General features: G+C 38.5%; 1 protein-coding gene across 1 annotated transcript; it reads right to left on the reverse strand.

The window, feature by feature from the left end:
* Positions 1-25,093, reverse strand: LOC5667286 (homeobox protein Hox-B3). The gene is made up of 5 exons (XM_061644324.1): positions 24,286-25,093; positions 14,356-14,578; positions 14,097-14,193; positions 950-1,104; positions 1-840 (listed from the first exon to the last, which is right to left on the reverse strand). Exons 1-5 carry the CDS (start codon positions 24,624-24,626, stop codon positions 208-210), a joined length of 1,449 nt encoding a protein of 482 aa, XP_061500308.1. The 5' UTR covers positions 24,627-25,093; the 3' UTR covers positions 1-207.
* Positions 25,094-25,937: the final 844 nt, after the last annotated feature.

The raw sequence follows: 25,937 nt of genomic DNA on the forward strand, positions 1-25,937 counted from the left end.
TAAGAGATTTCCAATCATTATTTTATTTATCCACGTCTAACTTAATCCTCCTATCAAGTTGTTAGAGTGTAGACACTTTCTGTTGCCCACATTTGGGCCAAGGGAGCAACGGGAAGGGATAGCTGTGGTTGCTGCGTTACCTTTTTTATCGTTTTTTCTTAGCTTGCTTTTGTTTCTGTTTCGCACGCTGACCATCCTCGCCCGCGTTTACGTTACATAAGGCCGAAAACTTAATCCATTCGGTGGATCACATGCAAACAACGCTGGCCCGACGCCAACGATGTCGTTCGGGCTGCCTGCTCCAACGCCCCCGACCGTCTGCTGAAACTGCTGATTGACAAAGAGGGCCGCCGCCGCCGTCGCTGCCGTCGCGTGCTGTTTGCCGGTGCCATTACTGTCCCGCTTATCCTTCGGATGATCCAGGATGCAGGACAACTTGCTCACCATACCACTCGTACAGTGGTCGGTCCTTCCCGGGTCACCGGCTGATCGATTGAAGGGACGACCACCATCCGCGCCTTGGTGGTCGGTGGACGTTTTATTGCCACTTCCGTGCAACAGGGAGCCACCGGTGCCGCCTCCATTGTGTGCGCTGTTAACGTTACTGGACCCGAGCGGGCCGTTACTATGGTTACTAATGTTGCTGTTACTACCTGTACTGCTGCCGTTGGTGCTGCTGTTACTGTTGCTGCTGCTGCTGCTGCTACTGCTGTTGGTGGTGGTGGTGGTGTTGTTGTTATTGCTGCCACTGTTGTTGCTATTGTTGCTGTACTTTTTTGATTCGTTCACCTTCCGGGATCGTTTCCACTTCATGCGCCGATTTTGAAACCAAATTTTAACCTGCAGATGGGACACAATAGAAAACAAAAAACAAATAAAAATAAGACGAGCCAGTACCAGTATTAACCCGACAGACCCAGTGGTCTCGCGAAACCGCGCTACACCTTACCTGGGTTTCAGAGAGCAGTAAATTGTTGGCCACCTCGTACCGCTTCGGTCGCGACAAATATTTGCTCACTTTAAACTGCTTTTCCAGCTCGAGCAGCTGTTGGGAGGTGAACGCTGTCCGGGGCCGTCGCGCTTTTCCGTATACTGAGTTTTGTCCTAAACCAAACAGCCGGGAAAATGGACGCAAATAGAAACATCAACAAAATGAAAACGTTTATGTTGGGTGGTGTACATTAAGTGCAGTTTTATTTATTCTCGTTTGCCACCCCCGTCTCCTCTCTGCCGCTGCTGTGTGTTAGTACTTTGGACTAATTTTGTTTGCACATTAAAATGTCCAACCAACATAGTCGCCAGCAGTCGCCTGAACCTTGCCACAGTGTTTGCAAATTTTGAAACCGGTTTAGACTTCAGAACGTTAATGCACTGCTAATCTGTTATCTATGTCGAAATTGAATGATAATCACTTTATAATACTTCATTTGCAATTGATGGCAAATGCTGCACAAATTGCAATATCCCTGTCTGCTATTTATTATTACACTGCTAGTAGTTATTCGACACATTGCTCCTTTTTGGTTCAAAATTAATTTAAATCAACATTAAATTTGCAATCTTGCTATTACGCACGTACTGTACGCTTTCTGTATAGTTCAGCACATAACAAACGCATAAAAGTAATTACAATCAAACTTGCATCAATGGGTGGGGGATGTGTTGCATTTGGGGCAAAAACAGAACCGATGCAGTTTGTGAGATTGCGCCATAGAATTCATTCACTTGGCCACTCCCACTTCATCTTTGATAAAGACAATTGAAATGATCAATTGAGACTGCGCTTGTGCATGTGCAATACATAAAGAAAATAAGGGTATCAGCGGATGGCATTTTCTTCCTATGGTGCTACAGAGCTACAGTCAATGTTATTTGTTAGTAAAAGTAATTCAAAGCATGCATAGGTGCAGAGTTATATGCTTAGTTTAATGTTTTATTTAAATTTGTTTTGCAACATATTATTTCAGGAAAAACGGTCAAGCTGTATTGCTTATTTAGCTCCAAATTTCAAAATACACATAATGCAATTTGTTGCATTTACCATAATTATTTCGTTTTTATTTTCAAATCTAACATTATTTTATAAAATCCTTACGTGAGAGTCGTAAAACGTGTTTACTGTCATTAAGGCCAATTATGTGACTCGAGTATCAGAGAAACAGTGTCAAAAATGTTGATTTTCTACTATGATCCGTGTAAAACAATTAGATTTGTCTCTGGTTTGAAATATGTAACTGAACGAAGGACATTTGCATTATCTGACTCAACCGGAAACCGGGTTTAGTCTAACAGCTTTCAGGATAAAGCTACGGAATGCGTTTTGTTTTACGGTGTTTCTTCTAATTGAATAATTTTAAACCTTACGAATTGTATGTTATTACATTCATAATAGAATATTTGTAATGATTTGCTGGAAAAAAGTATGAATTGTGTACAGGAAACAGAGACTGGAATAATTGCCAAACTAAGCGCAGTTGTCGCGTAAGGGGATAGGCTTTCCTTGATGTATCCTCGTATGGGATGCGAAACTCGATGAGTGGCATTAGAAAACAAATAGATGTTGGAGATCAATTTTTGTACGGAATCATCAAAAGACACTCTACAATCAATCAACTATTCAACTATTTTAGAAGTGATTTTAAGCAACTGTGGTGGATCTTACACTGCTTTGGATCTCAGATTGATTGGATGAAGATTAAAGATTTAGTTTAAAATTGACCAGTTTTAAAGATTGACATCGTCATTAAAATTTAGTGATAAGTCAAAAATACCAAATTAATTGCGTGTACATAAAAAAAAAGTATCAACAAACATGAATTGAATCCCCGGTTGTGTCTCTAACTCTTACAATTATTATTAAATGTAAGTACATGCGTGTTGATCTGTTCAATAAAAAAAAACTACAATGAAGTCGCCTGTAGATTAAACAAATATCTTTCCCTTCTTACTCTGTAATGAAAACTATTTTATATTTTTTTATGATATACCCTCTCCAAAATGTTATGTAATATATCCTTAACCTAAACGCTGTACATAATACATTATATGATATATTATATATATTACGATATACCCTCCACCAACATGTTTAGAAATAATCCCTTAACGTTTGGAAGAAAAAAATCAATAAGTGCTTAGTTTAGAAGAAAAGTGTGTAATAAAGGAATAAATAATACAGATTGAGTCATAGAATCTTGAAATTCGTAAACATAAACAAGAGGACGAGAGAGTAAATGAACGGCTGAACAACTAACTTACATTTAACATAATTAAAGTCAAGTCTCACCATAGTAGATGGTGATTAAGAATTTAGTTTATAAATGTGAAGTTCACTAGCACTCTTAATGACTTCATATAACATAGGGGTAATATTTCAACGACAAGTGCAATCTTCCGACGGTAATGCATTTTTGATAGGTATGTTAAACATGGAATATCCAATGCAAAATAAATTCAATTTTGTTGAATTATAGAATCACTCAAAACTGAAAACAATTAATTACCTTAATTCTGAATCATTTCAAATAATTAAAACAGTGGCTAAAACGACTGAACTCATTTCAAGATAGCACTACGCATAATGTTTTGCTATGCGTTGCCTGAACATCGCAAAATACGACTATGACAAACGAATTGCCATTTTCGCAGTCTCCATCAATAGCGTGTGTCGGAATCTGTATGAAGGTTACTTACGACACTGATTTTTTTTAATATTATTTTAATAAAACAGTCAAAGTGTGGCTATAATTATGCTGTCAATTATCAATCAACTACTAGATATTTTATTGATTTAGAACTGTTGATGTTGTCTTGGCTAATCCTTGGACAAGTTGTAGAATCCTGTTCGAAATAAGCATGCTTCTCATTTTATTGTAGTTTTTTTTTTAACTTAAGCCATTTGTCAAGTAGCTGAAAGTCAATATTAAATTGGTCGTTTGCTTCCTGAGTTTTATTATGAGCAACATGTATTACCGTGGCAGTTGTAAGGCGGTAGACATTACAGTGTGGTAGCACGTTTTGATCTCATGTAAATATATACAATTCAAATAAAATTTTTACGAATGAAACAAGCGCACCAAGGGGTGTTTTCAATAGGTTCAGACAATTTACCATCGCAAGATATTCTGTATTAGATGCAATGTAACTAGTAAAATATTTCATCTCTTTTGCTAACAAAAAACCAATTAACCTTTCAATTATTCCCTCGACATAGTTTCAAATGCTCTTTTGAGGTTTAAGAAAACTGCAACTGTCACTTGTTTCCAATCTATAAACATCTTCCACATAGCCAATGTCACAATTATGATTGCGATCTCGCAAGAGTGATAGTCGCAAGACTGTTTAATTGAAAGGGCGTTTTTGGTCAAGCATTACATAAGTAAGTTGAATATTCACAATATCTTGTTTGGTTGATCAAGGCAAATCAACCTTTGCTTGCATTCCACCAGTTCAGAACTCAACTTGCAAGGGACCAAAGATGCTGGCAGTAGACTCAGGAACACCAACGTCTGCCATTTCCAAGGGCTAAATAAACCAAACTTAACGTTTTTTCATCCTTCATTAGTAAGACTTTGAAAGACAGAAAGAAGACAGTGTGTTTTACTATAATTTAAAAAATGTTAAGAAATTTCTTAAAAAGTATCTTTTCCCGAATTTTGAATCAAACATACAGTACATCTTCTTAAAACTATAATAAAATTATGTTTTTGAAATGAGAGGTACTATTTTATTAATTTATTTTTTTTTCGGAAGGAATAAGGGTGATAGGGTAAATGTACCAATAGTGGTGCAATTTGTAGTGGTACCGATGTGTTTTAATGGATTTAAAGTGTCAGGAAGGACAATTTCTGAATATTTTAAGACATATGTTTCGGAAAATGTTTTATCTTCGCAATCACAACCATTTTTACCCTGAAATACATCAAATTTACTAAAAAATACATATTTTTGTGACTGCTTCGTTGTACCTATAATGGTGGTATGGTTCCTATAGTCGTCGTATTGTGTTCCTATAGTGGTGGTAAACAAGGATGCCTCAAAACAGTGTATAATATCAATATAACTTAGTTTATAAGCTGTTTTCGTATGAATAGCAAGGATTACTGTCATAATATTGGTTTTTTGCGTAATTTGATCGTAAAAAAATGTATAAATTTGATTGATGAAACTATTCACTAAAGTACTGCATCACACCTGTCGTCAACCTACACCCGGAGGAGTGTGCTTGATTTGAAGTCAATTTTTCATTCTGCCAGATTACCGAATTTTGGCCTGTTTTTGGTAAATTACCTACATAAAACTCATTTTTGTTGCTTATTTTAGTGAAAACAGTACGATGCTAGTAATTGCGTGGTTATGTGGTCGTTTAGAACGTTAACAGAAAAATGAGTTTCGTTATGAAATCCTAAGGATTTTGGAAAAATGTTGACACATTTCACAAACTAATGGATTTTTCGGACACTAAGAAACGGAATGGCCCCATTTAACTTTTAAACCCTTTGTAAAAGGCTAAAGAACATTTCACACTAACTTAAATAACTTAATTACTTTTAATTTGGCCTATAAACCGCATTTTAGAGCAATAGCACCACTATTGGTATTACCACCACTATAGGTACATTTACCCCATTTATAGTAAAATAAAGGGAATTTAATAAATCTAATTTAACAACTGTTAGGGTAAAGGACATTGTAAATGTACAGCTGTACTACCTCAGATGCAAATGTACAAGGAAAAGGGTTGTGAAATACAAATAAAGTATTAAAAAACAATCATAATTTAAGATAATATTGTATCATATTTTACAACAAATTGTTAAAATTATTAAATTAAATTATTATTTAATTAAAATTAAATTCAATAAATTAAATTATGTGTTTGTATGTTTTAAATATTTGCTAATACAATATAATGTAAATTTGAAATTTTGCAAAGTACCATGAACAGATGGAACTTAGCTATTACATTCGAAACTAAAATTCAAACACAAAACTGTTGTTATTTTAATTAAGTTATCTCATATTAAAACACACAATCAATTACACCGTGTGATGGAATGCAATTAGCAAGTTCGATTGATTGTAAACAAACATGCGATTCGTTGAACTGAGTGCGCTGGTGACTAATTAATGCGATGCATAAAGTGTTAAATTATATTACGCTCGACTGGAAGCTTGCTACTAACTATTACCGACCCCCATATCGAACACACTAATCGATTCGTAACAAACACTCGATCTAGGGGCTAATATGTGTGCAAGGTGCATTTGGCAAAGTGCACAAGGTATAGCGGGTGTTTCCTGCTATCTATTGCATAGTTCGGTCGCTGTTCGCGGTGCAATGGCTCTACATATACCTACATCATCATCGTTATCATCGTCATCATCGGTGTCGTAAAGTTGTTAGCTTGCCTTCTCTGTGTATCCTTCGAGCCCATTACCTCTCTCTCTCTCTCTCTCTGTCTTTTCGCTCTCTTTCTACCGTCAAGTCTTGAACGCTTCCCGAAGGACTGGTTTTATTTATCAAATTATCAAATTGATTGTAAACACTTAGCCCCCTGCTGTTAATTGGCGCAGACAGCATTTGCAGCATTCGATGGTGAGCGATAAGGCTTAAAGGGGAAGGGCACACGGTTTGTGCGCTGCGATAGCGATAGTGCGATAGCGGAAAATTGAGGAAAGGCAGCTTGAGGAAGTGACCGGGCCGGGGGCTGCTTCCACACCCGCTGCCACTAGCAGCGAAACCTCCATGAATATAATTCAATTAGTACCTAATCAGATGAGCAGTAATTTGTCTGTTAGCACATATGCGAGCAATTTTTGAAGCAACGTTCCTCGTTCGAGAGGGCGAATTCGTCGCCTGGCCGGCATATTTGGCAGTGATCGGAGCAAACTTAACCGAGAGGGCGCCGGGAGCCGGTGGGGGAAACTGGCATAAATCACAAACCAAACCCGAAGAGCACGGTGCGTGTTTTACTGCCCTCGAAGGACGCAGAAGAGCAGAAGCAGAAGAGGCGGAAAAATCGACAAATATCAACGGACTGAAGCTGCCAGAGTGAGAAAGCGGGATCCGCCCGAAAACGCTATCAGCGTGCAGAGTAAATAGAACAGATGTCATTGTACAAAGTTAATTTGTTTAATTTGATTGCTATCGTCTCTAATGGGAAGGGCGTTAAACGGTGGTATACGGTGATACCTTTTTCCCGGGGCATTTTCCCGCTTCATTGGTGTGCCTTTTGGGGTGGTGTATAGTATATGTGTATATGTGTGCGTGCGTGTGTGTGCGCGCTGTGCAATCAAAGAGCGTAGCTGTGCGTGGATTAAATGAGCACCGGCAAAAACATCCCCAGCAAGCCGAGGAAAGATTAGTGACCCTAGTTAACTGCAATCAAATTATTGAAACCGAAAGTATTTACTTTGTGCCGCTTACCCTAACCCCTGGGTTTTGGGTTGAGACTGGTAAGACCCGATTTTCCCCTCGATAGGGATGCGCGCGCGTGTGTGTATGTGTATTAGTTGACAGGTTAGATCGGTACTGAGTGACTCAAAGATTGCGCAAAGAGGGACGTTTATAGTTTGCTTTCATTGCCATACAAATTGCGATGCAGTGATAAGTTATAAATTGTTAGAAGCAGAAATTATTGCAATAATTATAGTGTAAAATGGGCAACATTTATAGAAAATCATTGGTACAAATTGTCCTCGAAGCTTGTGTGAATTGGGTATTTTTTCGATTAAAATGATATTATATGTGTTAAAATTTTAAAATATTAAGGATAAAAATTAAAACTGCATATAAAAGCAAACAATTTTATCTCTAAAGTGTTTTAAAAATATTGCCACTAAACGACGACAAAAGCGCATGAATTAATTTCGAAACAACACTTAAGACGGTTGTTCCACAAACTTTTCAATCCACCCCAGTTTGCGGTGCCTACTTGCTGACATAAACGATGATGCTAAATGGGCGACAATAAAAGACCAAGTGGTCGTTTAAGTTCCGCTGATTGTTGGGGATTGTCAACGAGGGGATCATCAGCGAAAAACCTCGTCCTGTCACAAAGAAACCAACCCAATGCACGGTGCACGACAGCGACAGACAGAAGGACAGGTTTTTCGCCACACTTGCTTAGTTTTCCGCTGGATTATCGTCATCCTTTCTGGTGTATGCTTGTTCCCTCTGGTTGGAAGATGTTTCACCGTATCCCAATCTGGTGAATGAGGCAAAGAAAAAAAAAAAACAGGGAACGAAAACGGTGGTAAACCGTTCGTTCTCTATCGCTTCCTCCGTTGGGTAACTTTCCCTGCCCTAAGCGTCAAAATGCGCACCACACCATACCGCAAAGATCGTAGCAGCACCTTATGGTGGAAATTTCCGTAGCAACCCTCAACCACGCGCGGTAGTGGGATACGATGATTAGCGCAAGGATGTTTGTTTGGGCTCTGCGTGCTAATCTAGTTGGTGATGATTTTCACGCAAACCTGCCAACATTCAACGGGTGCCGGTGCAGTGAATGCGCCGCGTTAGAATGCGCATGCAGGGGTGCGTTGTGGGCCTGGGACATAGTGTTTATAGTTTCTGTTTGTATTTGTTGTTTTTTTTTTGGAATGCTCTTAACCGTATTGGGACTGGTTCAGTGGCATACCCGTGGGCGGCTAATTTCGGGGTGCGATTAATCGGAATCAATTAGTGTGAATTGCGGAGAAAGATGTGAAGGAAAATGCACGCCATATGTGGCTAGTGTACAGATGTGCTGGTGTATGCAAAGATTATATGGAGAAATATGCATCATGTTGCAATAAAATTGATCCCTCAGTGCGTCTAGCGAATCGGATTCGGAAAGGTGATGAATTTTATTAGAGAATGTTGGGAATCGAGCTGTGGCACGTAGATTTATTAAACTTTTTTTTACGAAACATTCTAAATTTAGACTTAATTTGGACTAAATTAAGAAATTTATATATTTTGATTGCTCTTTTGTTATCATTAACTATCTTTTTGTTTGTCTTTCCCTTACATAGTTTGTCTTTCCCTTACATCATGATTTTCTTACATGGTAAAATTTTCTTACATGCCTGATGCAGGCCAAGACCGCAAAGCGGTTGTAGAGCCTTATAAGTAAGTAGTAAGTAAACTCCTATATTATTGTAAAGGATTTGTAGTACTAAAAACACTTTTTATTCGTTTTCTTCTGTTTGGCGTAACGTCCTACGCGGACATGTCGGCCTATACAGTAGTGATGGGCCGGTCGACCCGAACCTATCGGGTCGGAGCCATCCGTAAGCGACCCGGAGTCGTACGGATCGACCTGAAAGGTACAAGTAGGATCAGTAGGTGCAACTAGTGATGGGTAATCCGGAGCGGAGTCATGGATCAACTCCGACTCCGGTGCGCAAAATATGACTCCGGCTCCGGATCATAACTGGATTCGACTCCGGATCAGTCCGGATCAGTCCGGATCACTCCGGATTACTCCGGATCACTCCGGATTACTCCGGATCACTCCGGATTACTCCGGATCACTCCGGATCACTCCGGATCACTCCGGATCACTCCGGATCACTCCGGATCACTCCGGATCACTCCAGATCACTCCGGATCACTCCGGATCACTCCGGATCACTCCGGATCACTCCGGATCACTCCGGATCACTCCGGATCACTCCGGATTCGTACATATTAGATGTACGACTTGAAAGTCAATGAACTCATCAAGAATTGTCTAAACGATAATGGACAGTCATTCCGGATCCGGAGTGATCCGGAGTGATCCGGAGTAGTCCGGAGTGATCCGGAGTAGTCCGGAGTGATCCGGAGTAGTCCGGAGTGATCCGGAGTAATCCGGAGTGATCCGGAGTGATCCGGACTCGGAGTCGATGAGTCCGAAGGTTTTCCCGTACGCACCCCCCCCCCCCCCCCCCCCCCCCGCTAAACAGTCCGGAGCAACTCCGAGTCCGACTCCGAGGGGTGCCGGAGTCGGATCAATCCGACTCCGGAAAAAAATTGTATTTACCCATCACTAGGTGCAACTCCGGTAGGTGCAAGAAATTATAAGCGACCCGTTGGTGCAACTAGTTCGGGTCGGGTTGGGCCAAGGTGGATTCAAGGTAGGTTCAATCCGACCCGACACGAGCTCGCTGCACCAATGGGTCGGAGTCGCTTATGCTTTCTCGCACCTACTCATCATTCGAGTCGACTCGAACTCGTTGCACCCGCGGGTCGGATTTGATTCCGACTTCGACCTAGCGCAACCGCTGCACCCACGGGTCGGAATGGATTCCGACTGGCTCGCACTCGACTCCGGGTCGGGTCGTTAAATGAATCGTATGAGCCACCTCTACTATACAGGCTTTCGAGACTTATTTCATTACCACGTAGCCGAATAGTCAAATCCATGCTACGGGGGGATGGTCCACACTAGGGTTGAACCCATGACGGGCAGGATATTGAGTCATTCGAGTTGACGACTATACCACGGGACCGCCCCGGCTAAACACTAAATGTTATTAGTTAATTAATTAATTAAACGAATTAATTGTTTAGTTTTTCTGGAATAAATGAATATTCGTTTTTGTTTGGAAAATAAAATAAATTAGTAAATACAACTATTAAAAATAATAGCATTTAGCTTAAATTTTCTTAACATGTTCGAAAAAAATAACTAAATTGTGGCATTAGAGATACACCGTTGTCGAGCTTAATTTTCATTTTAATTAACCAACTTTAAGGATGTTGTTTAAGCAACATTGTTCAACTGTAAATAAACATCTGACGGCCAACTGAAAGTCTGATGCCTTTCTGAACATTGTTTAATTGTAACTAAAATTTTTCGTTCCCTTGTATTAACGTACGTTTAAGTTACCCGAGCTTGTTTGTTCGACGCTCATGTTGTTGAAATTAAATTGTTAGAAATAGTCAATTACAAATGCTGAAGGTATTGGAGGAAATTATTTCCAAATAAATTCAAACTATTTTTGTACATGCAGGCACAAACAAAATTCTAAAAATCCATACAGCAAAAGGATCAATTTAGGGGTTTCGCTAACGATTGAATAAGGTTCAGATAGGCGTCAGTATTTCAGTTGGATGTCAAATGTTTACTTACATTTGAACAATGTTCAAAAGCAGCTGAACATTGTTGATTTGGGCTCGAAAACGGTGAAAATGTGTACAAATTACTGAACCAAGGACAAACGACATAATTAAATAACAGCGCATGAACCATATGTACTTCGCATGCTGTGCTTTTCTGAATTGTCATAAATAATTTATCAATAATTAATAATAATGTATCAATAATTTATTAATAATAATCTTTTTTCTTCAGAGCATTTTTGGCTCACTATATAATTATAGAAATATAACATTTGTTTTAAGGAGGTTAAATTATACAAAATTCCAATAACTCTACAAGCTCTTCGTGATAGGGTTGACTAGGCTGCAATTAATATGAGAGGCATGTAACGATAAAACCAGGGTCGAAATAAAACTTACACCATAAAACATATTTCAACTGAATTGTTTCAATTCACCATGGCAAATCGCTTTGCACGAGCATACCAATGAGCTGGCATCAAATTTACAATCACAACATTACGTGACGCCCAGACGACAAGGAGACCTGTCCCCAAACAAACTGTCCAGCCCAATCGTATTCTTTTTTTTTGTTAATGTGGAGGAAAGAAACCATTTTTCCACACCACTTGCTTGATTGTAGCTACTTATCCTCTCGCTTGTTTTCCCTTCCTGCGGCGGACAGAGTTCCTCATTGTTCGTTGTGATCTATCTTCAAGATGATACTACAAACAAAAACAAAAAAACGAGCACGTTGATGTCAACAATTCAACCACACCAGCTCGCTTAACCTCAACACTACGACCGGTTTTTTTGCCTGGTATCAAACGGCAGCGTATATCAATTCCTGCAGCGTGTGCGGCCGCGTGTTTGCGTAGGCGGGTTGTTTGGAATCATGCTAACAAATTCGGAGATAACTCGATTTATTTTACCCTGAACAGTGTAAAAATCAATCATTCAACTTTTGTGCGCTGGGAAGTTGGCTGACACGCCAAAATAAACCCCCAACCGCCAACGGTTTTTGGACGGGTTGTGCAAAAACCGAACCGACTCGAAATCGGCAATGTCAATAATATCAACGTCAATGTTTCGCTACAAAACGAGGCTGATTGCTTTACAGGATTGCTTAAGGTTTTTGAAGCGGGATAGCAATGCGATCAGTAAGCTTCTGGTTCTGAAATAATAAATCAAAACAATGCATTCCCGTTTTGGGGCAGGGGTTCAGTGGAAATGGGGATCATTTGCAAAAGATTTTACTTGTGATTGCAATTATGAAATTTATGGATGTATAAATTCAACTCAATTACACTACGTGCATGACAATGATAGAGCTAGAAAGGGTTGTGCTGTGATATAATGCAACATTTTCACGTTTTTCTTACTGTATATCCTGCAATGCATTATCTTAGAATTAACGATTAACAACGGAATTCGGTGATGAATATTACTTTGTAATGTTTTAACAATGTTTCAATCAATCTAACAATTGAACTATATTTGATTTTTGTATTCTCGCAAACAATTTGGAAGTTTTGTGCAACTCCATACAACGTATTCTTACTAAAAATTCAAAGTATTTTCTGACATTTACATGGTAAGGTATTTTTCAGTATGTAGACCTTCAGATAGGCCCCGTGGAACAGTCGTCAACTCGCACGACATAACAATATGTCCGTCTAACCCCGACATGGGGATTCAAGCTCCGTATAGATCTCATACGTAGAACTAACTATGAGTAATCAATAAGTTCTTGCGACTCAAGCCCATCAGGGGTATAGGCCGTGTTTGTAATGTTACAGAAAGACTGATTCAAACTAGTTGAAAACAGCTGATAAAATTGCAACAAATCTTCAATTTTGCATTCTGCGACACAACATACGTTGAAGGGCATTGTACAAAATCTCTAGACTAGACAAAACCGAACTAAGTGCCATTAAGATTTGATTAGTTTTTAACAAAAACTGATAAACTGTATAAACATGTGTTTGTACAACAAAATGTTTACACAAATGTCTCTTAAGATGAACTTTTCAGTCTTAATGGTTCAGTTCCAGTACTGGTAGGTATATGTTATAGGATCTGATTAGAGTGTTGATCAGTTCTAGGACCCCCATACTGGTGTATTCAGTGTAAGTTCTGGTATGAGTTGAGAGAGTGAGATCAATTCCAAGACCAGTACAGCTTTGGGAACAGTTCTAGGAACGATATAGGGACATGATCAATTCTATGACCGGTATGGTGTCATGATCAGTTAAAGGCTAGGATCAGTTCCAAGGCCAGTGTAGGTTCATGACTAATTCTAACATGTATGGGATTGAAATCAGTACCAGCATCAGTATGAGTTCTGTTAAATTCCAGGAACGACTTACGTTCGGGATCTATCCCAGGATCGGTATGGGCTCTGAATCAGTTTCTATTAAGGTATTGGAGTTTTTGTTAAAAGTCCCCTGAAATTTGCGTTGATTTTACAAAAATCCTTTGCACGCATGCTGAAGTTATTAAATACCGTTGACATTATCTTGCATAACTCCGTAATTGGGTCAAATTAACTAGTAAGTTAAAAAATCGATTAAATTCATACGCGTATCCAACATTTTTAATTCGGTTATCTGTCCTATTGTAAAAGTATTTGGTTCGATTTTTATAGCTCTATTGCTACAGTGTTTCCGCTAGTCCAATCAGAATAATCATAATTTTAACACCTTGGTTATAAGCCACTAGCATTAGCATAAGGTCTAGTCGTTGTTCCTTTTGCAGTGGCAAAAGAACGGCCATTTATGATTTTGCCGAGATTTTCCAAATATAAAAATGCGCTGTTTCGCACACAATCAAAACAATGTAACACGTTCTGCTAAATTTATTCATTCGTTATGACATGTAACAATCAAACCCCAAATGGTTACAAAAAAAAATGGAAAGGGCAAAATGTGCAAACCTCTGCACGTAGCCCAACAGCTCCGGTCATTGTGGCAGAAGACGAAGGCGCCCATACCATGTGTATCATATTATCGTTTTATCGTACCTGTAAGCTCCGTGATTCGAGGATAGTAGATGTTGTGGTGCCTTAGAAGCTCTAGCTGAGGTAGCTGCATGAAATGGAACCGGTTCCCAGCGTCAACCTGCCAGTGCATAAAAATGGAAGAAAAACAGCACCCTTGTTACCATACAGAATTATCATAAAAAGCTCATGTGTGCGAATGGGCCCAATTTGCATAATTCTTTCACGCCAAACATGCTCGGCACGTGAATGCAAAGACCCGTGGCTGGGTTTTGTTACCTACCGGTATGCTTTTATTGCAGACGGCCGGATGTGTGTCGAAGGTGGACGCGTTCGATGTGAAGATCACCTGCGATGGGCAGAGATTATAGAACGGCAGATAGTCGTGTTGGTTGGGCGAGGACGATTTGGCCATTTGATTCATTGCACAATCGTCTATATCCTGCGGTTCCACACTGCCAGGATTGATCGATGAGCAGGAGTCGGAAGAGAAGGTCGATTCGGATCTGAAACGATGGAAAGCAGTGCCTCAAGTAAGCTTTACGTTTGTCAGCTCAAAGCAAATTAAAATGAGGTAATAAAAGCACAACGTTACAAGTTAACTAAGTTAGTTTTAAATTAATCATAATTTGTATGCATTCTATAATAGCATTGTTTAACAAAGGTTCAAAGGGTATTGAATAGTTTCTGTTATAAAGATAAAAGTAACATAAATTTATTATTTTTCTCCTTATTAAAACGAGCTTTTTAAAAATTGTACGTTTATCTGGACGTGTGTTATTAATAACACGGATGGCTCGGCTAGCTTGGTTCATAAGAGGTTAGAACCCATGATATGCACGTAAACAAGTCTCAGGACTTAATGACTGTGCCAAGGAACCTTTGGATTTTTGTTTATATCTTCATGCTATCAATCCTTTGTAATGTTCAATCATTTTAAATTGTGTAGAAACTTTGCTTAACTTAAATGTGGAAGCGTTTTAAGCAAAAGTATAGTTGTTTACACTCAATCAATCAATCAATTATTCGCACCGCGTGTACCGCGCTGTATATGCGTACGATGCTGGTAATCAGCTTTGCTTAACAATCTATTCCATTTTAATATTCCACTCGTTGTCTCCCCACTGCCAACCATTCCACACTGCTTATCAATGGCGTACTCCCGAACTGATGTACCAAATTAGTTGCTGTGGTCAATCAAATCAAATCTGGTCAGGCCAATCGATGACACAATTATGGGCCACTGATAGCACCACAGACTGACATTACACCAACGATTCACCCCATCAACTGGTGTAGTAGCAAAACAGATAGCGCTTAGATAACGCAATGTTTGCTGTATTTGGTTCCCGGGTCGCGTGTGAGGTACGGAGACGCGTTGACATTCCCTTCTGGTGCGCGGCACCGTATGGCGCAAAGTTTTCGATATTGTTGCGTATCTATTTGAAGCGTAGATCAGTTATAAATAATACCCTGTGGTTAGGGGTTAAGCAAAATGTATGAACAGTGTTGTGAAGGTTAACCCCTTTGCAATCGTTTAATGATGAAATTTGACACTTTGAAATTTGACAGCGAATTGAATTAATTATTATGTATTTCCAAGCCTTTTTTGACACATTTTACACTACATGATGTTCCCAAGATGCGCTATTATCACGTGCACCACCAAGAAATCTATCAAAACGTAGAATTTTGCTGTTTTGCGTCAAATTATAACTAATTTTCGTGTAAATTTACTTGAAGTGAGTAGTTTTAGATACTTAAATAATTTATTTCAAAGGACCCGCGGATTTTCTGTATTTTAGATATTATCCAGCCACTTAAGAATATTTTATTACGATTAATCAAAATGGAATTAAAAGAAAGACATAAACAAAATAATATTTAAATGAAATTTTAAAGACATTCATACAAAAAATCCACCCAGTAACTGGATTATTAGTTTTCATTTCATTCCATTGTATTCACTTAAGGAAACAGATTATTGTAGTTTCAACCAATTTTTTAATGAGAACCAACGGCCAGCTTTATTATATCATAACCACAAATAGATTTTGAAATAAGGTAGTTAGTTCATAAAATTGATTTACCAAGCTCACTGTCACTTGGCACAAGGCATATATGTGACTGACATACAGTATACGCTCGATAATCCGCACGCTCAATAATTCGCACGCTCGATAATCCGCACTTTTGACAACCAACATCATGTGAAGAACAGTGTTCGGTGATATTTTATTAAAAAAATAAATACCTTTATATTTTTTTTATTTACAAGCTTTCTTTGCACAACGTGAAAATATATGTAATGTAATAATAAACTCATAAACTGAGACAAAAAAGCTATATTTTAAAAACACATCAAAACGTCATTCTATAATTCGCACTTGATCAAGTATAGATTACTGAGCGTGAACTGCATAACTAGCCATATTACCCGTTCCACGTTTATAATATGATTCTACAAGAATTTCGGCACAGATCAATAAACCATTAGTGGTCAGCAACATAATTTTTCCTTATCATTTATATCAGTGTTCTCCAACCTTTTTAGGTTCGCGGACCACTTGACATAGAAAATACATTTGCCGCGGCCCACATCGATTGAGGGCATGCCTTTTTTAGACTTAGTTAAACGTTCTGGATCAAAAATATGTTTTTATCCTATTCTAGACATGCCTGTTTAATACTTAATGTTGATAGTGGGAAAAAATTGCACGATATGTATATAAATTAGTTTTTCTTATTCAAAAATAAATACTTTCGCAGACCACATCTGTTAACGCCACGGACCACAAGTAGTCCACGGACCACAGATTGGATACCACTGATTTATATGTACAGCTAGTTTTGATAAAATACGAAGCAATACACGTCAATTTCATCAACCGTCATGGTAGTAAAAGGGCTAATTAGTCATCTATTTTGATGTTCTCCAAAGTTTAATTATTAAGGTCATTAATGTAATGAAACATAAAACGGCATTTTATGCATAATTTGTAGTAATTTGAATTAAATTCACTATACTTAGTTATTGGTTCGTTGAACGTGACGAAACTCGTCTTATAGATTTGAACAATTTTCCAATCAATCTTCTCAATTGCCTGTCGTCAACAAATGTATGACGATTATAAAACTTACAAAAACAGATTAAAGTAGGATTTATGCGTTTGTTTCCCGTGTTGGCAATTCAAAAATATGGCAACCCGAACGCTCCAACTCGTTCGATGTTTGGAAGCCGATACTTTCAGCTCAGCAAACAAATCACATCGCATGATTGCATTAGTAACGGAGAGATGCTCTCGACAACTGTGGTACAAAAGTTTAAACAGAAACACATTAGCGAAATCTCGAAATCAGACTCAACCGACCGCTGCCGTCCCGCTTGCCACACCATGGTGCTTTTTTCCCTCGCCTTAGGACACAGTACACAAACATAACACATTCGATCCAATTACCATCGATACAAACACACTCACATATCCATTTATCCGTCCCCAACCCGAACGATGTGCCCCATCAACATGTCACTTTTCTTCAGCCCACTGTATAAATCGCAAGATCTGTTTCTCATGGAGCAAAACAATTGTTGATTGGCAAATGAAATATAGAAGCAGACGGCAAACAAGAGAGACAGCAGTAGCAGCAGCAGTCTGCAAACGCGAAACGTAGCCCTCTTCTGACTTGCTCCCAAAAACATAACGATATGGATGGCGTCTTGATATCGGAACAAAAGCGCGGAGACGGCAATCGTGGGGCTTGCCAGAATGGAATCCGCAACAATCATCTTATGTGCAACGGCAGGGTGCTTCCAAACATGTACGCCTACACACGTACATAAGTACGTACGTATTCGGCATCCTAGGCGTTCTTGCCCCCCAGTGGTTGGCAGCACTCGAAAGACACCACCAACAATCCTCCCGGCAGTAGCAGATCAACGCAATCACCACCAGCATTCAGCACACAATCACAATGCGCATGTATCGTTTATTGCGCAATGATTTGTTGGACTCGGTTCAGTATCCCGAGTTCGATTTGCCAACCGCTTCTTCCCTCCTTCCCGGGGGAGGCATTTTTCCTTCGGCGAAGTGAAAGGTACATCCTTCGGATTGCTAGATTGGATGCTGTGTGTGTGTGTGTGTGGCTTTTCTACTGATTTGTAGGATTTGGTGAACGGTACACAACGCGTTGATGATGGGCAAAATGACTACATACATAAATTGTGGACATGACATGTTCAGCAGAATGAAACGAACACAGCACAGTGAGCTAGATTGAGCACCATCGAACAGCTTTTATGTATGATTCTGATTTTGAAAATGACACGTATTACGGAGGCAATCATTTGTGCGCCCAGGAAATCGCTTATCGCAAGTTTGAGTAATAGCTTGCAAGGTTTAGAATTGTTGCATCATGTCTTCATAATATGAATCCATGCCAAATCTAGGAATACTTATCTTACTTTTCATATAAGTTATTAGAGACATGGAATCAAATATTTCAATAATTACGGTAGCCATCACCTAAAGTGTTGCATCTTAATTTGTTGCACTGCTTTAACTTGTGTTAATTTAGCAATTAGGCAGACAAACTATCAAAATCTTCACCATTACGATATTCTTGCTATTTCCATAAAAAAATAATAACTTTTAAATGATTTGAATAATTTCCTTTTAAAAAAAAACAAACTTACTAAGCAACTTCATTTGGCTAATTCGAACCATAGATGAAAGGTGTGTGATTTGTGAGGGACAATTATTGAATGATACTTCTGGTGGAAGTCTGCAATTTTGAATGTATTTTTGTTTGGTAGACATATGCGCTTGACCTAGGCTATGTAATCCGCACATAGTGTTACCCAACATAATTGATTGATCTTTAATAACTATTATTATTTCGAATTTCGAACGATATTGCTCAATGTTGGCAAGCTACGTAGGTTATTTTGCTAAAAAATGGAAACTGTCCGACATTCAGTGGGCCGCAATCAATTTAATACCTTTTCATTCATTTATGCATGGTGCTTCGAGATTTTTGAATATATCGGCCTGATTATTGGCAAAAGCATAGCTGAAGAATGTTCTTACGATGCGTGAAGAAAGTTTTCCAATATATGGTCTGAGAAACTGTCCAGTATTTCCCAAAGTCAACAAATAGGTGAAAATATGAGGTGCCTGACTTAAGGTGTCCAGCACTGTAGCAGACTAAATAACTGGTAGAGGGTATTTATAGCTTCTCTGATGGTTTCAGCAAGAAAACTAAAATGTAATCCTTTATCGGTAGAAATCGTTATCAACCCATCTATATACTAATTGACAGTTACAAACCATGCCGTGGATTATGAGAGTGGTTTTTATCCTTTTAGCAGCTTTCCTCCCATGTAAGATGCAAGTAGGATCTCTTCTTTTTCTCTTCTTAAGCCTTAAAGTTTCCTCTTCTTAAGCTTTAAATGCCTGTGTAATCACGGCCCTTAACATGTAACACTTGGATTCTCAAACCCGCCAAGATGGGCTTTAGACAAATCGTTATAAAATTAGTAGAACATGATTCTTCTAATAACTTCAAAACTCTTATACATTTCATATCAACTCCTTTATTGCTTATGTAGTACTATCCATCAAAAGCGATAGCGGTTCAAAGTTTGGGAAAAAAGAAGATTTGGGTGGAACGAGTTTTATCGATTTTTTATGCAAAACAAATAATTTGAAATCACAGAGTTTACAGGAGTATTTTAATTATTTGAACGAGCACCGCAACATTATGTACATGTTTAAGCAGAAACCTGCACTGCACTGCAATTTCTAGTTTCAACAACCATCTACAATATTCAGCTTCAGATGATTATTGGATGAAAAATCGTTTTTCAAATCTTATTATTAATTCCTCCACGGTTGAAAATCGCTAGATTATGAACAAACAATTATGCATCTCAAAATAGCATGGTTTTTCTTGTTGAAAAGAATTATTAAGAAAATAATATTATTAAATAGCTAATATAATCGCTTTACATTCTAAACTGTAGACTCGCCACCGTAACAAAACTACCAAAAGCCCTAATTCAATAACTGTCCCTTCAAAATCACACACCTTTCATCAATTGCATCCGAAAATGATAACAAAAGCACCAGCTCACCTCGCCATCAATTAGTGTCCCACACACACTTATCAAATACGCTCATTAATTAGCCCAACCGGTGTGAAAACGTGACGCGTATCGGGCGTCCATGTGGAAATAATAAGCCAATCAAACTATCTGCCAGCACGTAGGCACTCTATGCCGTTTGCCGTACTCTAGTCACGGTGTTTTTCAGCATCAATCAGCATTGACGGGTGCGCCACATAATCAGCGTGTGGTAAGGAAATTAATTTGGAATTGTCATGTAAGTGATTGCTACTGTCCTCTGTACGATGATTAATCTGTGCGATACGATGGGTGTTTCAGTTATCATTCTGTACGGTAATTAAACGATCCCACAATAACATTCCTTGCTGGTGTTGCTGCTGCTGCTGGTGCTGTTTTGATAAAGTTTGGCTGATAACGCACACCTTTCGGGCGGTCCACACGCGTCCGAATTGTTCATGTGATAAGTGTATCGATATTATTAGTAACTTTGATAGTAGCTAGCAGCAACCTCATCATAATAGAAATTACGAGACTGATAATTTTCAGTGTGTGCGAGTTCATTGATTTGTGTGCCGAAATTCTAATCTCACTAATTAAAAACGACCACAGTGTCGAATCACGGTAATGAAATTAAATTCATTTGGCGGTATATTGAGATCAGTAAATGTTATCTTCTGCGCGCTTACTTCAAATCATCTTGTTTGAACCATCAATCATAGGAATGAAAAAGTAATCAAGCTCGTTTCCTTGCTTATCGGGAACGAAACGATGGATTTTTTTTCTTCTTCATAAATTAAAATGAAGAAAATGTATGTTAGTTTTAAGATACTGTATTAGGAAAATGTACAATTATCATCATTCCCTTTTGGAATCCATAAAACTTATATGAAGCTCTGAGTTATTCGTGATTGTAATATGAACACATTGTTCCATTTTTTATACATAAATAAGAACAACAGAGCAACTAAAAAAACAACACTTTCTTTATCAAACCCAAGCTTTACATAAAAATGTTAAAAAGCTGCGTTAGTATAAACAGTGAGTTAAAAAAGACTGACTGGCTTGAAGGTCTGAAAAAGAAATAATTGAATGAGGTTCAGCAACAGTTCGATGATCGAAAGACATCTTTATTTGCTAGTTGTATAATAATAGAAATTAGTAGAAATGTAGAAATATTTGATGTTGTATAAAGAAATTTTTAAAACAACTTAGTTTTTTTCCTTGATAGCTCAAATAACCTCCAATAAATAAATAAAAATCATCCTTCAAATCGGTTCAAGTTCTTCCATTTCCATTTCAACTGTCGATTCATTTCACTTCCCATTCCGCTAACCTCCCCCCCCCCCCCCCCTCCTCACCTCCTTGTTCAAAATAGGCCATAAACCGTGGCCACTTAGCCGCCCACTACCAAGGTACCAATTCCAATTTTGTTCCAATCAACGAACACTCCAAAGCACCCGGGCTCATTATTTACTACAGAGCAAAAGCACTAATCGCCAATTAGTGCCGACGGTTAGCGTGCTATTTCTTTGGTTATTTTTCACTTTGCTTCGTTCGTTGTATTCCCATTTACTCGTTCCTGCTCATCCACGCGTTTTCCACCTGATCGTTCGTACTGCTTTATGTATGGAATTGGATGGTTGCTTTCCACCATTTTCCGACCATCCCACCACGCCTGAGTGAGCCAAAACTCTAATTACATTTCATAACAGAACTTACTTTGGCGTCCCCTAGTAGTCCCACATAACTTCCCATTTGGGATAGCACTTTGTCCGTTGGGCCACTAGTGCCATTACTTTCAAGCGGCCATTTTGTGTGGCATCATGAATCAATGATGAGGGGAGCAGGCGATATGAAACAATAAGCAAAATGAGAGGCATATTTGAGGAAATGATTATCCACGTCGATTTGGTTTGCATATAGACTAGCGAGACGGTATTTATCTTGAAAAACCAATGTTTTTGCCATTTATTGTTTAATTGTTTGTGTTTAAAACCATTTCGTAACATCTCTTGTAGTTAGCACTACTTCAGATTCAATGTTAAATATTCGAAACATCATTTATAAAAGATATGTTAACTTCTTAATGCTTTATCTTAACGCTTAGTATAGACGTAGATATAAAGCAAAATTTGTCTCTTGCGATATATTGCACAATCATTTTTCAATTGTATTTAAATAAATATGTAATCCTATGACTGACAATCCTTACTATAACTATATACTATAACTAATATATTATATTCGAAATGATTGCTGACAGGCTCAAAGTCTCTATAGAAATAATAAATGTATGTGTTGGAAGGGCGCCTTTTATTAGGAAAGTTTTTTTTTTTTTTATTCGGGAGTAACGGTCCAAAAAGGCCGTATTGCTTATTTTTTTAGGAAAGTTCAACATAATAAAATTTAGTTACGAGAACGTTCTTATTTTCTACGCTGGGATCGATGTATTACTAACTGTTAACTAAAAGCCCATACTACATTCCACTATACCAACGGCATTTATTATTTAAATAGCGATTTTTAGAACTAAAAACGGTTACATATAGTGAGTATAAATTAATTAAATTACAAAAAAAAAAATAGTACAAGTTAAAGCGTAATACCGGAGATGTGTGGTAGAGACATTTGATTAAACAAACTATTTAATTTAAGCCCTTTTACGACCAAGACAACGATTTTCCCCTTTTACAAAAATCATCTCTAAAATCATTTAGATTGTTAAATTATTATTAAATCCGCATTTTAAATGACAGAATGTCGAAATAAAACATATGTCTAAGGTAGCAAATATATTTCTGAACGACTTGTTAGTGATATTCTCTTACTTTCACATTTCCAATAGTATTGTATTGGCATATTTAGTCATGCAAATTTTATGATCGTTAAAACGTTAATTGATTAACGCAATATACAAATATGTGATCATTTATAGAAGGACGGTCCCATAATAAAGTCGTCAACCGGCACGACTTAACAACAACATGTCCGTCATTGGTTCAAGCCTCGTATTCTATCGTCCCCGGTAACAAGGGTTGACTTTCCGGCTGCGTAGTATTTAATAATAAGCCTCTAAAGCCTGTTTAGCCCGGTTTGAGCGCGTAAATCATTATACCAAAAAGAAGAAAATCCCACTCTAAACTTTATTTTATCATTTGAACCGTTTTCCGGGTCAGTTTCTATTGAGAACAGCATTGTTCAATGCTGGTGAAATATTGTTCGTCCAATGTCACATATTTCTGACAGCTGTACTGTTGAAAAACATCTTGTGATCGTTGAAAAATGCTGTTTTCATTGGAATTAATTAATCAATTATCCTACTGTACAACCGCTTTGCGATCGCGCCATTGTCTACCAACCCGTGCCATCGTCTACCAACTCCTGACCTTAATAGTGGACGTTACTCATTAGCAAGTGTCCCGAAAAACATTGTAATACACCTAAGGACATTCTTCACAAACAATCTTTGCGTTTCCATAATTTCAACATCTGCTTTTTTCTTATCAGTACAGCAGTTTATCAATAATTATCTGGCATACGCTAATTAAAAAATATAAAATTACCAAAAAAAATCCGAAGCTGTTAAATGAAAAGTAATAGCGTACTACAAATTCTTGTTTACTGTATTGGGATTGTATAAATATAAAAATGTTCATGCGTTTCGCTACAACCCACAGAGTTTGTTGATAAAAATAATGTTCCAAAGAAAAAAGACGGAGACAAATGTTTTTTTTTTTTGTTTCAACATGAAACATTGTTGTGATGTAAATCATGTTTGTATATTCACTTAAAACGTTTCAAAAAATATACAAGGGAAAATATATTTTTATATAAACCTGCCCATTACAGAAAAATCTATGTGCAGCTTACTTGTAGTCGTTCGTATAGTAGTCGTTTTTTCTATATTATCCAAACTTGTCTTCACTGCATCTTCAATGTCTATGTTAAGCATTTCTCGATCTGATCTTTTCTCACATTAATTGGAGTGACCAGTTGCCATATTATCTCCGTCGTAAAGTTGATGTAATCCTATTTTAAGATTCCATTGAATCTTTTAACTACAACAAACAAAAATTAAACATCAAATACCTTGAGTGGCGATCATCGCTCGGATTAAACCCATCCGCGATCAGGTCCAGGTTGTTCGTCTTTGAGCGTGCCGGTGATAAATCAGCCCCTGTACTATTGTTGTTCTCGTGCTCCTTGCTAGCCAGCAGGGCTTCAATGCGGAAGGAGTTGGCATTGCTGCTGGTTTTCGTACTTCTGCACATTACATCAGATGCTGGTGCCACCGCCAGCTCCACGTTGGGCACTGTATTGCCACTAAGCTCACCACTATCTGCCAAGCGTCCCGTCGCCTCATCTGTCGTATCCGTGTCACCGGTCATACTATACTGCAACGGTTGTGGTTGTGGTTCAAGGTTGCTCATTCTATAAAGCCACTCTGTTAGATTGATTCTTGATTCTGAGCAAAACTTCAATCCAGCAATAATGAATTAAATCGTTTTGATGCACAAAACTAGCTTTTTCTTTGGCCAATATCACAGCGTCTCTGTCACGATACACACTGTTTTTTCGCCTGCACAAACAATCACTAGTAAGTGTTATCTACACACAGCACTAATCGTACAAATGCACTTGGGTCACGTGCGGTAACACCTTCTGATGCACCAAAACTAAATCATATGTACAACATCCCAGATAAGACACCAAACGCTCACCGCCAGACCGTTCTGCACAACGACGACGTATACACTGTTCGATGGTTACAATATATACTGAATGGCCACATTAAACATTAACAAATACGGACCACACGGATGTGTTTGATACGATACGAAAGCTACCTCAACATTGTGGACAGCTTGCACCAGCAGAGACGGAAGAGTCACACTTTTCACTCTCTGTCACCCCTTTTTGTTACGTAGCAACCGGCATCTGTTCCGTTCTCGTTGTGTGAATGTTGTTTGTTGATGGTGGTTCATTCGAGCTGTGCACATGGCCCCAGGGGTTCATTCAATATGGCACCGATATACAACATCCAATAAGAAGGCGTTTCTAGCGGTGGGTTCATTTCAAAGAGGCGGAGTGTGTTAGTTATTGCATAAAAGCAGGGGAAGAAGGACACCATCGCTGCATTTTAGATCGTCTTTTGCGTACACTTAGGATCGTTTCGCTGCGGAAACTGGATACTTTTGGTGATCACTCGGCGAAGAAAGTGATCTAAAACATAGCAAATCTGCTCATCTTTATGTACTACACCGCAGGGGTTGCACATTTACATTTCCCCTCCGACTCGGACGGAACACAACCCTTGCAATGTGTGGAGAAAATCGTTGGCTTTGTTGTTGGCTCATCAACGAAATAAGCAGGAGAGCCAATGAACATAGGACAGCCAAAACAATTGCAATGGATTTTGAATGACCGAGAAAATGGGTTTTATGTAATGTTTTTCCTCCCCCGGTGCAGGGTCGTTACGCAGCATATACTGCCGTTCCTTGAGCTCAACCTCATTTGTTAGTCCTTTCGCATGCTCGGAACATCGTTGCCAAACGATAAAGTCGCATATGAAGCGCGTATATTGTCGATTAGCAGTTATTAGGCTTCCCGAAACTCTTCGCCCGAGCGAGGGAGATGGGGAGTGGGGTGGTTAGTTGTGGTGGTTTTTATGATGGTGAGATCTGTTCGCTTTTAGAGCGAGAATGTAACAGAAGCTTGATTAAGATACAGTTTGCCACTGT

This window comes from Anopheles gambiae, chromosome 2 (genome assembly GCF_943734735.2).
Source record: "Anopheles gambiae chromosome 2, idAnoGambNW_F1_1, whole genome shotgun sequence".
In the NCBI taxonomy this organism is placed as follows: Eukaryota; Metazoa; Arthropoda; class Insecta; order Diptera; family Culicidae; genus Anopheles; species Anopheles gambiae.